The following is an 11,380-nucleotide window of genomic DNA, read 5'->3' on the forward strand; positions in this document are numbered from 1 at the left end:
TTTAGCTGGAGTTGTTAGCTCAGCTCTGGGGAGGGTGTTCCCCCCTCTCCTTTCACAGGCTGGATTAGGAATAGCTGCATCACTTCAGTGCTGCTGCATCAGAGAACTCATTAGGAGCATGCTGCTGTTCAGGAAGGAAAAGAAACACCACGACTTCATGGAAAAATCTAAACATTAAAGGTGACATGTAACTGGAAGGGAAGGATTTATACAGAAGCATATATGCAACCAAAACACACGAGAAGGCATTCAGAGAAATTCCAAGAGAACGGAAGAAATCAAAATAAAATGGTTAGACCTGGGAAGAACACAGAAATCAAATATAAAGGCACTCGTGGAGAAGCCAGGGAGGCTGGAAACCTTCTACAAAACTAAAAGGGGTAGGGAAGAAACACAAATCCAACACCGGGCTCGTGTTCACACAGAAGCTCTAAAACAGATCCACAGATTTTCCCAAGTGCTTTGATCCTAAGGAGAAGAGACACGGATGGCAGACAAGGTCAGCACTACGGGTGGAGGAGCGGGCTGGGGGGCAGCACAAGAGGACAGGGAGGCAGAGGGTTCGGGATAACGGGATCGGGGTCACTAGACTGCCTCTAGGAACTACAGTGCCACTACGGTGGGGGCCGGACTCACTCTGCAGGACGCTTATAGTAGCCTGGGCTCGAATCCACGTTATGGAGGGATTTTGCCTCAAGTCATTCCTCCTGGGATCGTTGCTGGCCCTGCACTCGTAAGTCCCAGAGTCTTCCAAGGTAAGGCGGGTTATTCTCAGCACACTCACCCCATTGGCCCCGTAGGCAGTGTTAATGGTGACACGGCGCTTCCGAGCGCCATCCCACAGCTGTTTGAAAGACTCAGCCCGGTTGACTTCAGCATACCACCACTGGATCTCTGGAGTGGGGTTCCCAACCACATCACAGTACAGTTCAAAGGCGTCCCCCGTGAGCTTAGTTTCTGACATGGGCGACTTGACAAACCCAGCTAGAGGGAGGGGCAGCAGAAACGCAGTGACAGAGCGGCAGAAAACAAGAGATCTTATACACAACAAAGCAATGAGGTGCAGAAAACAGAGTTAGAGAAGACATCTACAGTAACACAACTTGCATAGAGAACCACACATGGAGCACTCGTGGATGGAGGGCCGCAGTCAGGGCAGGACACTCCCACCCTGAGTTATACTGGCCACTCTGGAGGGTCCATCCGTGCCAGCAGTACCTGCACACCAGCCAGGAGGGACCTCCAGGCAGACTGATGGAGATTCAGGCCCTTTTGAGTTGTGTGGACCTTGTCATTGGCCAGGGTTAAGTGTTCAGGACCAGATATCTGCTCTCTGAAGAGGTTTCTTTATCTGACCTATCTACAAGGGCAGAAGGGGTAAACCCCTAAACTGAGTTCTGCTCTGACCTCCTCTTCCATCTATTTAGGACTTCTGAGGCAGGGAATTCCCCAAGATACAAGTGACCTATTTTCCTGAAGCAGCTGGATCACCCCAGCTCCAGGAGAGTCATAACCTTCTCAGAGAAAGGGAGATTTGGTGGTATAAACACACAGAGGCCCAAAAATTGTTTTGTTACAGAACAGACAGCACCAAAGGTACTTCAGCAGCCCCCAGAACTCTGAGAAGAGATGCCGTGCTGACATTCGTGCTCAGGCCAAAATATCCTTATTATGGCATGAAATCCTTCAATACTTACCAGCTTCAGAGCCGTGTTAAGAGCACAGACATCCTAAATTGTCCTTCAATCCTATTTTCAAAGATATCTATGGAGAACAGCGTTGCCTTAAAGCCAGTCCCTTCCCCCGCCAGGCCCCTCCTTAAACTAAAAGATTAGAACACAGCTGGCCAGACACAGATTATGCAGCAAAACCTGTCATTGCTGTGCTCCTCTTCTCTACTTCCCATGGGTGAGTGGAGTTACAGGGCCACAGAGCTGGTAAAACTCACTGGTTCTTCCCTCTCCTCAAATTCATGGCTTGTTTTCAGGAAGGGGACTGAGAGACAAGTCAATGGATTGCAGAAAATGGAAAGGTGGACTTAGAGCCTCAGAAAAATTCATGGTGTAAAAAAGAGCATCTCCCACCTCTCCATTGTTTGACCCACTAATGAAACAGTGAAACAAAGAGCTGGGTGTGGACAGACAATCACACGGGAAGTTTGCACTACAGATGCATCTCTAAAGAACCATTTGGGCAAGAAAACAAGACCAAGAGTGTCTAGAGCACACAAAGAAATTGCTCCTTGCTGCCATAGTCCTGCCTGAAGAGCAACTGTGCTGCAGCTGCAAGCGACAGATACAAGAACACAGACGGAAAATACATGAAACTCAGAAACTGCTTCCATTACAAACTCATTTGCTCCAGGATTCTCCAGCCTTGCACCCCAGGACTAGAGGAGCTCAGAAAACCTCCAGCAAACAGTCCAGGAGCCACAGCCTGCCCTGGGCCAACCTGCTGTCCCCGGGGGTGGACACAGATCCCACAGTTCTCTGCTCTCTGAGGTAACACAGGGCATCACGTCATGATCCTGCTCTGCTGGGCTGTCCCCATCCCAGGGGATGCTGAACCAGGATCTCTGTGTATTCCCACCGAGGTGTGAATCACAGCCAGGATGGCTGCAGCTCCACGTGGTTTGCACACCCCCCCAGGCAGGAGCAGCAGCACGAGGCACAGCCCAGCTCCTTCCCACCTCCTCCTGGAGCTCTCTCACAGGTCACAGCTTCTTTCCCTCCCTTCCACCCTAACACTGAACTGCCTCTCTCAGCCAGTAGCTCAGGGAAGCAAAGCCCCCTTCTCCAGGTTCCCATTTCCACTCCCATTTCCAAAGGGGATGAACTGCCCTGCCCAAGACATCCCTGAAGGCGAAGGCAGAGCGACCCCAAACCCGAACTCCGCAATTCAATCCTACTTTTCCAGCTGTCCTGGCTACTAAGGAACCATTCCTGGAGAAAGACTTCTTGCCCAGCCTTTGTGGCAGGGCTGAAGGGGGGTAATTATGTGTTTTCTGTATGTTTTAGGATACCCATGAGCTGCTCTGCTGCTGGGGCTCCACAACAGACACATGTGGGACGGGAGAGTGCTGTAAATCCTCTTATTATAGGGAGTATCCGTAATTTGAATAAAAAGCTGTCAAAAGCTTTTGGGTTTGATTCTGACTCGCTAAGCTGTTCTTATAAACTTTTGCACAAAGCCTAAAAATAATTTTAAAATATTAAACTGGACAACTGTATCAAATATTCTCTGGCTTTAAGTTTTTAACCCCACATTTCCTCTTGAAAAGACCACGTTTCAGATTATGATAAATTCCCACACAACACCACCTTCACCTGAGTAACCCTGTCATGAGCACAGGTAACTCCACCATGATGCAAATTAAAAACACAGACTGGATTTGGTGTCTCTCCCCCCAACCAAGAAACCAAAAAAAAAAAAAAAAAAAAAGAGAGATAAAAATGCTCTTTAAAAAAAGCTATTTCGGGTTAGAATAAAATCCTGGAAGGACAAACAGCCTCGATACACAAATTAATAAAAACTTTAAATTACGAAGGACAGTCTGGGGTTAATGTTTTGCATTTCCACTCATTCACAAACAGCAAAGGCAGCACATCAAACAGCATCAGTAAGTTGAGGTGATGCTTCCAGCTACACTCCAGCTGCCAGAGGGCCACTGCCCAGTAAGATATCCAGCCAGAAGCTGCAAAAAGAGCTGAAATCTGCCAGTACCACGCAGACATGTTAAAAAAAATAACAAAGAAAAGGAAAAAAAAAAAGGCTAATTATTACAGAGAACACTCCCTGCAACACAACAGGAGTCTGGAAACTGAGGTCCTCCTGCTTTTTGTGAGTTGCCAGTGATTTCCATAATTGTTCAGAAGCAAACAGCAAATGACACTGTACAGATTGCACTGCTTACATAAGAGGTTTCAGAGCCCAGCACTTCCCTTACTTGGTCTTCTCCAAGCACAGCACTCCCTCCTTGCCACGGCACAATTCCGGAGACAGCAGCACCAAAACACAAAGCAGCATCACAACACAAACAGCCCTGGGGGCCGAGGGTTGGCTGAGGCGATGACACTGTATCTGTTTAACACCAAGAATCTGCCCTTATTTGTGTTTAGAGCCGATTCCTCGTGCAGTGTCAAGTGCAGGACCCAGGGGGTGCAGGAAGCCCTGAGAGCTCCCGGGCACCAGCCCTGCCCAGCACAGCCCACCTGAGGCCAGAGCTCACCAGCTCACCCAGGGCACTGCCCTCACCCAGGGCACGGCAGGAAGGGGAAACAATCCCGAGATCCCACCTCAAGGTCATCCAGACCCGCGGGAAGCAGCACAAGAGCCCCGATCCGAAGCGATTCCTTAGTGAGAAGCAGAAAGGCAATAAACACCTTCGAGTGCTCCCAAGGAAAGATCGTTGTGAGGCTTTGCTACTGTCTATCTGTAGGATGTTGACAGCTGTATTTATTCCATTATAGCCACAGATGAGTTACTCTGTTCCACGGCGAGTGTTCCTCAGCAGAAGAAAAAGGGAGGTGTTTGAGAGGGAAGGGTTTTTCGGGTTTTGGATATTTTGAAAGCTAATTGCTGTCAAGCACAAAAGAAGGGAAACCCCACTGTTAAATCTCTCTCACCAGGTCTTTATAAGTCTTCCTGATGTACCAGAATGCCAGAAAAACAGTGCAGAGGCTATTCAAGTAAACGACGATGTTTCCAACCACTTTATTTATTTTTTATTTATGGTTTTCTGCCCGAAGTGGCAATAGTTTTAAATAACTTCTGAAGGGGTTTGTTTATTGCAGATTTGATCTCATCCACCAGTCGTGTGGATAAAGATGAGAAAGACTAATGCTCTAAAACTAGAAAAATATATTAGTCTGCACATAGAATTCCAGTGGCTCTTAATATTTGTAAACTCTCTGTTAAAATTTATGTCGTAGTGAAAGAGCACTAAATCCAGATTAAGAAAAAACAGGATCTTGAGAGCTGAAAAATTGTTGTAAAATATGCCAGCAGTGACCTACCAGTCTCAGAATATACAAAAAGCAGTACCTGAGAATCATCCTTGAGTTGCAGAAATGATTGTGCTATTGATTCAAATATCCTTTTGTTACTCAAATTTAATCAAGATGCACTAGGCTGCAAAAGAATCAATGCCAAAGGCACTGGAGAGAGTGCAGGGAGAATATTTATTGCCCCAAGTTAAAGTCTGGTCTAAAGAAAGGGGTTTAAAACATAAAAGTCACATTTTGCCTGAGGAAGACATAAGTGCCAGATGACAAAAGGAAATGTTAAACCAGGCTCAAAGACAGAGACAACCAGGCTTAAATGAAATGCAGGTATTACAAAAAGCCCTACCAAATGTGGAACAAACTAATTTAGCTCATTTTTTATATCTTATCAAGCATGAAGATTAAAGCTGAAAACAAGCATCAATGTCAAGTAGAGATGGTCCTGAAAACAAAGCCTGCAGGAATCAGAGAACAAGAAGCTGGGATGCCCAAGGGCTGCTTGGAGATGTGCAAAGCAGGACACAGGCACAGGAACACAGCAAGGTGACCCCAATGAGGGAAAAACAATGTATTTCCAAGGATATTTTCAACCATGAGGAAAATGCAACTGTAACGAGGCAGTTTGATAGTTGGGGCAAAGCAGGGCACATCTCCACAAGCAGGACAATGCTCTGTCCCAACCTGATGCTGTTGCTATCCTGAGGTGAATTCCACTCGTATGAAGAGAGAAAGCACAGCTCAGAGCCCTAAAATGAGAGTTTACAAAGCTAGAGCAAAAATCAAAACTATTTTCACTATGAACCCACAATACCCAGATCAAATGTAACTGCTTTGGGACTGAATGGTTGACAGAGTGTCTGTAGGGGCAGTGAAAACCACCCTGTAAAGCCTCTCAGCCCAGCACAGGTATTCCACTGCTCCACTGCTCTCAGGCCTTTAGGAAAGTTCTGGAGATTTTATTCCTGGGCACTGATCAAGACCTTTGCCTCCAATTCCACTTATTTACAGACTGAATCAAGTACAGCTAACCCAGTCCTGCCTCTGCTTCCCTGTACCTCTCAAAATCTCCTAATTAATACAGTGTAATTCATTTGTATGAACACCTGCCTTCAGGAATGCCTCTCCTAAATGGAATATGTCTTTGGCAAAGTTTTAATTGTTCTACAGACCAGCAGCTATTCAAAATACTCCAGGTGAGATACAGATTTGCTACCCACCTTTGACAATGAAGCTCTGCCACCACAAACAGGTATTAGGGTTGAAGATTTCAATGATGGCTCTTCATTAAATTTTCACACCTTTTTTCCTCAGTGCATTCTGGATTATGCTGATTTTTAACTACTCAAATAAAGAGATAAAACTGCAGATTCAAAAGGGGGGGAATATAACAGAACCAGATGCAAACACTTCAAGTGCTCCTGAAATGCTGCACTTGGGCTGTCTCAGAGCCAACCAAGGGGATCTGGTCCTGAGCAGGACTCGGGTTCAAAGCTCCTGGTTGGAGCTCCAGGGAATGACCAGACTGTACTTCAGGAAGGGGGATGGAACTCTGCTTTGGATGTAAGGATTTATTAAAATATGGAAGCACAGGTGATCTTGGGCAGTCCACAAAGGGCTTCTCAGCTGGCTTTGCTCTGCTCTCACTTGAGCCGATTTTCACCTTTATTACATGGCAACATTTATAGTTTCATCAGAATATCAAAGAGAGCTCCACCCAGAACCTGCCCCCTTCACTTCACTCTCCTTCCCCCACCAGCTGGGCTCTGTTAGTCTGGTGCTCTGGGCTAATTAACATCTTTTTCTTCTTTTCTTTTCCACTGAAGGGTGTTGATTAAGTGATAAGATTTTTGAGGGCGGGGGAACCTCACCATCACTTTGTCAAAGTATTGCGTTTTTACTCCATTTAGGATGGAAAAAAGGCAACCTAATTAATGTTTCATTTCTTTCCAATGCTCACCTTTACTAAAAGTCTTGGAAATCAGTCAAACATACAAAAAAATGACAGCTGGAACCGAGCTGGAGAAAGGTGAAGGCACCTCAATTCCAAGGAAAGCACTACAGCATCCTGCCTGTTTTCAGGAGGTTTGATGGTTTCCCATTCTTTTATCACCAGAGAGCAGGAAACTAAAAACTGGCATTAATTTTCATCTGCTCTGCCTCGTTCTTTAGCCAGCTCCAGGAGCAGCTTTAAACCAGCACTGACACGTGTATGAGGTACCCAGATGAGCACACACCTCCTCTAAGCACTGAGAACTGCAGCAATACATGAATTTTATTCCTGCCATCTCATCCTGCAGCTTTATGAAGCTGAAGAGGGGAAAACATTACCCAGAGAGCATCATATAAAATGCATGAGCTCATGACATAGCATTAGATTCATTTCACAGAGAGGGAAACCTGAGGATTACTTTCTCCAAGTCCACAGACATGAGGATTAACATTTTCTGGATTCAGACCAACATTCCTCATTTCTCTCTGCATTAGGAGACCTTGCTTAGTTTGATGTGCAAAAAGATTTGTGACAAACTAATTCCATTTGTTTGCCAAAGTAAAATTCAGAGCATTCTTAAGTAAATGGCTTCAGTGCCTCTGCTGTTGTGAGGCCATCCTGGGAATACACCCAGGGAAGCCAAGGGACACTTCCCTGCACAGGTGAACAGAGAAAGGACACAGGGATCAGCTTCTGGGTTATAAATCACAGAATTCAGACTGGAAAGGATTCCTGCAGGTCCTCTGGCCCAGTTGCTTCCCCTAAACAAAAACCCCTTAGATCAGGTTGAGGCTCTCAAGCTGCCCATCCATCCTTTCCCACATACACCCCGGATGCTTTTACTGAAGAGTTTCCTTGGAATGAAAAAGGCAACACTTAACTTCACACTGCAGTGACCTGGAAATGCAACTCTTACTTTATGGTCACTTCTACTGTGCAAAACCTGATCTCAGCAGCCAAAATTCACTGGGAAAGCACATCCAAGCACAGTCCACAGGAACATTACTGGGAAGAGAAGCTACCAGTGTGTCACAGCAAGCAGAGCTATGCACTTCCAGTTTCTGGGAATTACTTTCACCCCAAATACATTCTTATTCTAGAAATTGTTTGGGTTCAGAACTCAATTTTGTCAGCTGTGGACAGTGTTTACGATTCTGCTTCTGCAACAACCTGTATGTTTGACACTGTAGATGCTGGGAAAATTGATTAAAGTGTGGAATATCCAGCAAGAGAAGAACAGTCAGAGCAGGAGTCTCTGAACTGGGGCTCCACCCCGGTGTCAGCCTGCTGGCTGCACTCACGTTTGAGCTGTAGGAGTTCACAGATCTATTTTTCCTGGTTGTGAGCTGGAAAGAACAAAGCTCTCCTAGTTCTCTGCTTCTATAAAGGAGGTAACTGGAACGCTGACTTAGGGCTTTCACAAACAACTGGGAAACTTGGTATCTCGCTTTTTGCAGCAGCCTGTCCCTCCAGGGTGCTCTGCAGTCCTACCACGGCCCACTTCCCGTGGAATGTAAGCTCCATCTCTGATTTACAGCTCCTTCCTTACCCAAATCTGCTGGCTGTTTTAAACCCAGCTGCTTCAAGGCCCTGAAGGAGTGTGAACTAGAAAGCTGCCTTGTGAGCTGCAGTATTAAAGTGATTCTGTCTGCCTTGGACATCCAGGGTGGAGAATCAGTTTTAAGTATCACTGCAGACATGATATTAAAGCATTCATTTCTACAGAAAACACAGAATAAATCTCTCATCTGCTGGTAATGCTCAGATCAATGCTCTGGAAATAACTAAGAGATGGAGAAAGCCAGGACAGAGCCAGCTCTGACCAACCTGAAGCAGTCAAGGGTACCCAGAACAACAGCAAGTCCTTGCACTTGTTCAGTGCCTTGAAAAGCACATTGTTTTCATATTTCAAAGAAAATATCTCAGGATGTCAGTCAAGAACTGCTTTAGCCATCCTGGAGTAGCTCACACAGACCACAAGGAGCACAGAGACAACATCCTAGGCACAATTATATTTAGCTGTGTGGCATTTCAGTCACATGCTTTAGAAAAGGCAAGTCTGGGGAACTTCACTCGGCAATTTGACAACTTATATAACCCCAGTTCAACAAACGTGGATGGCAAAGCCCTCCCAGGGAAATGGAGAGCTGTTCCTCACGGAGCACACCCAGCTCACTGCAGGGCAACGCCAGCAGAAGACGAGATGCTCTTAATGTTAAAATATCTTAAAATCCCGAGGAGGCTCAGCATCCTCATGTTCCTGAACGCTACAGGAGTGACTGGAAAACATTCCCCTGGGCTCATAAGTGACTCACTGCTCCGGGCTGGAGGGTGGAGCCAAGAGTCAAGTGACTCCGGGCAGTTTTCACTCCCTTGTCAACTGATTAGGGCTTCAAAGCAGACACACTCCAAACAGGTTCCCTCCAGTCAGACCTGGAGCCATCAAATACCCCATCTGAGGGCAAAACCAGCCCCCGATCAGCACTTAAGAGAACAAACACTCAAACAAACATTCCCCTGGAGGGGCTGGGAATGTTCTCCCCTGGGGCTGGATGTCACACCAAGCCTTTCTAAACCATGTAATTACACAGCAAATGCTGCTTTTGCGAGGCTGATGTTCCAAAGAGCTCGGTGCTGTCAGGAAGCGGGGTTGGATCCACCAGGAAAAGATTTCCTTCCATGGAGAATTTGGAGATTCGTTTCTCAAAGGTTTTTCCAAAGATTAAACTTGCCTCATCCTCAGAAAAGGCAGGCATTATGCTCCTGTTCTTTCCATTCATGCTTCTCCCTGGCACGTCTTAGGGACAAAAAGACTTATAATCATCCATGCTGGGAGGGAAAAAAATTAACTGAGCCAGCATTTATTAGCTTTAATCCCTTTTTTTTAAGGAACTACAGAAATATTATTGTTGCAGCTTAGGAATATACAAGAATCTCTCTAAAGCAGAAAGACACAGGAGCAGAAAGGCTCCTGTATATTGCAAAAAAAAAAAAATTGTTAACAACTAGAAACCCACTGCCTGGAAAGAAGTGGGAAGGGATTCAGCTTCAGCACAGAAGAGCAGAGTTAGAGCAGACAGCAATTTAAATTTGTCGGGTGTTCCCATGTAACACAGCAACTGAAGCTGGCACACTAAGCACCTCAACAAATTTTAAGACCAGTAAATTTGCACCTTAAAGATACTGAAAGCATACAAAACGTTGATAACAAAAAATACCTTATGTCAGATTAGTCATTTAAAATCTTCAGACTATGCCATTAGAGAGCTAAAGGTTTCAAGTGCTCCTCAATTTTCCTGTGACCTTTCCTGATCCAACAAACGTGTGTTTGAAAGGAGCCTGATTACATTTCTCTCCAGCATGGAGGGAGCACGTCCTGAATGGCAAAGCTCTTTTTTTTCCCCCTTTTATCCATTCTGCAGCAGCACGAGCTGCTCCCTCCCTCTCATCCGTGATGGAGGAGCAGGACATTTTAATACACCGACCTTTCAAAAGAAATGCCCTTTGCAGAATTGTTGGATTATGTAACAGGCCACACAATCTCAGGCAGAGCTGAGAAGAAGCCATTCAGCAACAAAAATAATTCCTCTGCGTGCACAAGAAATGGCATTAGCAGAGAGGATAACATATTTTAGGTACATTTTTTTTTTAACGTAAATCAGAGTTTAAACTGCCTAATAACATGTAAAATACTGGCCCTGCTGCAGTAGATGGGGTTGGAGGAGGGATGCTTTAATTATTCCAAGTTTATGCTCTCCATAGCTGGAGGGAATTGCTGCCTACTAACTGCTAACTCCAGAGTGACACAGCTCCAGCAGCTCAGGGCTGATGTCCCTGGTCAGCGTGTACGAGCAGCAGCAACAGCTTCTCTCCAGGAGAATTACAGTATTCCACAGTTACAGGGAAGAGCAAAGCAGGAGGGAAATTATTAAAAAGCAGCAGAGGTGCCATAATTGGTGTACTAGATTTACCCTCCTTTGCAAAGTGAGATCCTTGTTCCAAGTTGCATTTTTAACAGCATTTTTCCCCGAGCCATTTCTACAGCACAGCTCGGCTTCTCCCTGTTTTGCAATGCCAGTTCCTCCAGAATCCGTGCCCTGGGCCACGGGGAGGCTCTGGCAGCTCAGCCATCCCCAGCAGCAGTGTGGTGTGTGGGTCATGCCCAGGGAGCTGCCGTGCCCAGCTCTGTGCCAGCACCCGGGTTACATCACGAACCGGATCCTCCCTCCAGCTCGGGCCGGGCTCTGATCCCCCATGGCCTACTGACACCACTCACATTATTGACAGCACCAAACGTCACGGGGCAGCTCCTCCACAGCCTCAAACACGCTATTTCTGAGATCAAATTCAGCTTGGGCACCAGGCAAGATTAGTGCATCCTAATCCA

General features: G+C 46.0%; 1 protein-coding gene across 4 annotated transcripts in view; it reads right to left on the bottom strand.

The window, feature by feature from the left end:
* NPTN (neuroplastin) overlaps window positions 1-11,380 on the bottom strand; it is a 47,537-nt gene that overhangs the window by 24,411 nt on the left and 11,746 nt on the right. The window contains exon 1 of one of the 4 annotated variants that reach the window (XM_027657534.1): window positions 637-1,003. The exons of 1 other annotated variant lie outside the window; for it this stretch is intronic. In XM_027657534.1, the coding sequence (XP_027513335.1) occupies window positions 637-964 (328 nt within the window). In that variant the 5' untranslated portion in view covers window positions 965-1,003. Of the gene's footprint in view, window positions 1-636; window positions 1,004-11,380 lie in introns of those variants that run through there. 2 more of the 4 variants (XM_027657533.1, XM_027657536.1) reach the window with 2 other exon arrangements.

The sequence above is a fragment of the Corapipo altera genome, unplaced genomic scaffold, assembly GCF_003945725.1.
Source record: "Corapipo altera isolate COAL_440 unplaced genomic scaffold, ASM394572v1 308, whole genome shotgun sequence".
Classification (NCBI taxonomy): Eukaryota; Metazoa; Chordata; class Aves; order Passeriformes; family Pipridae; genus Corapipo; species Corapipo altera.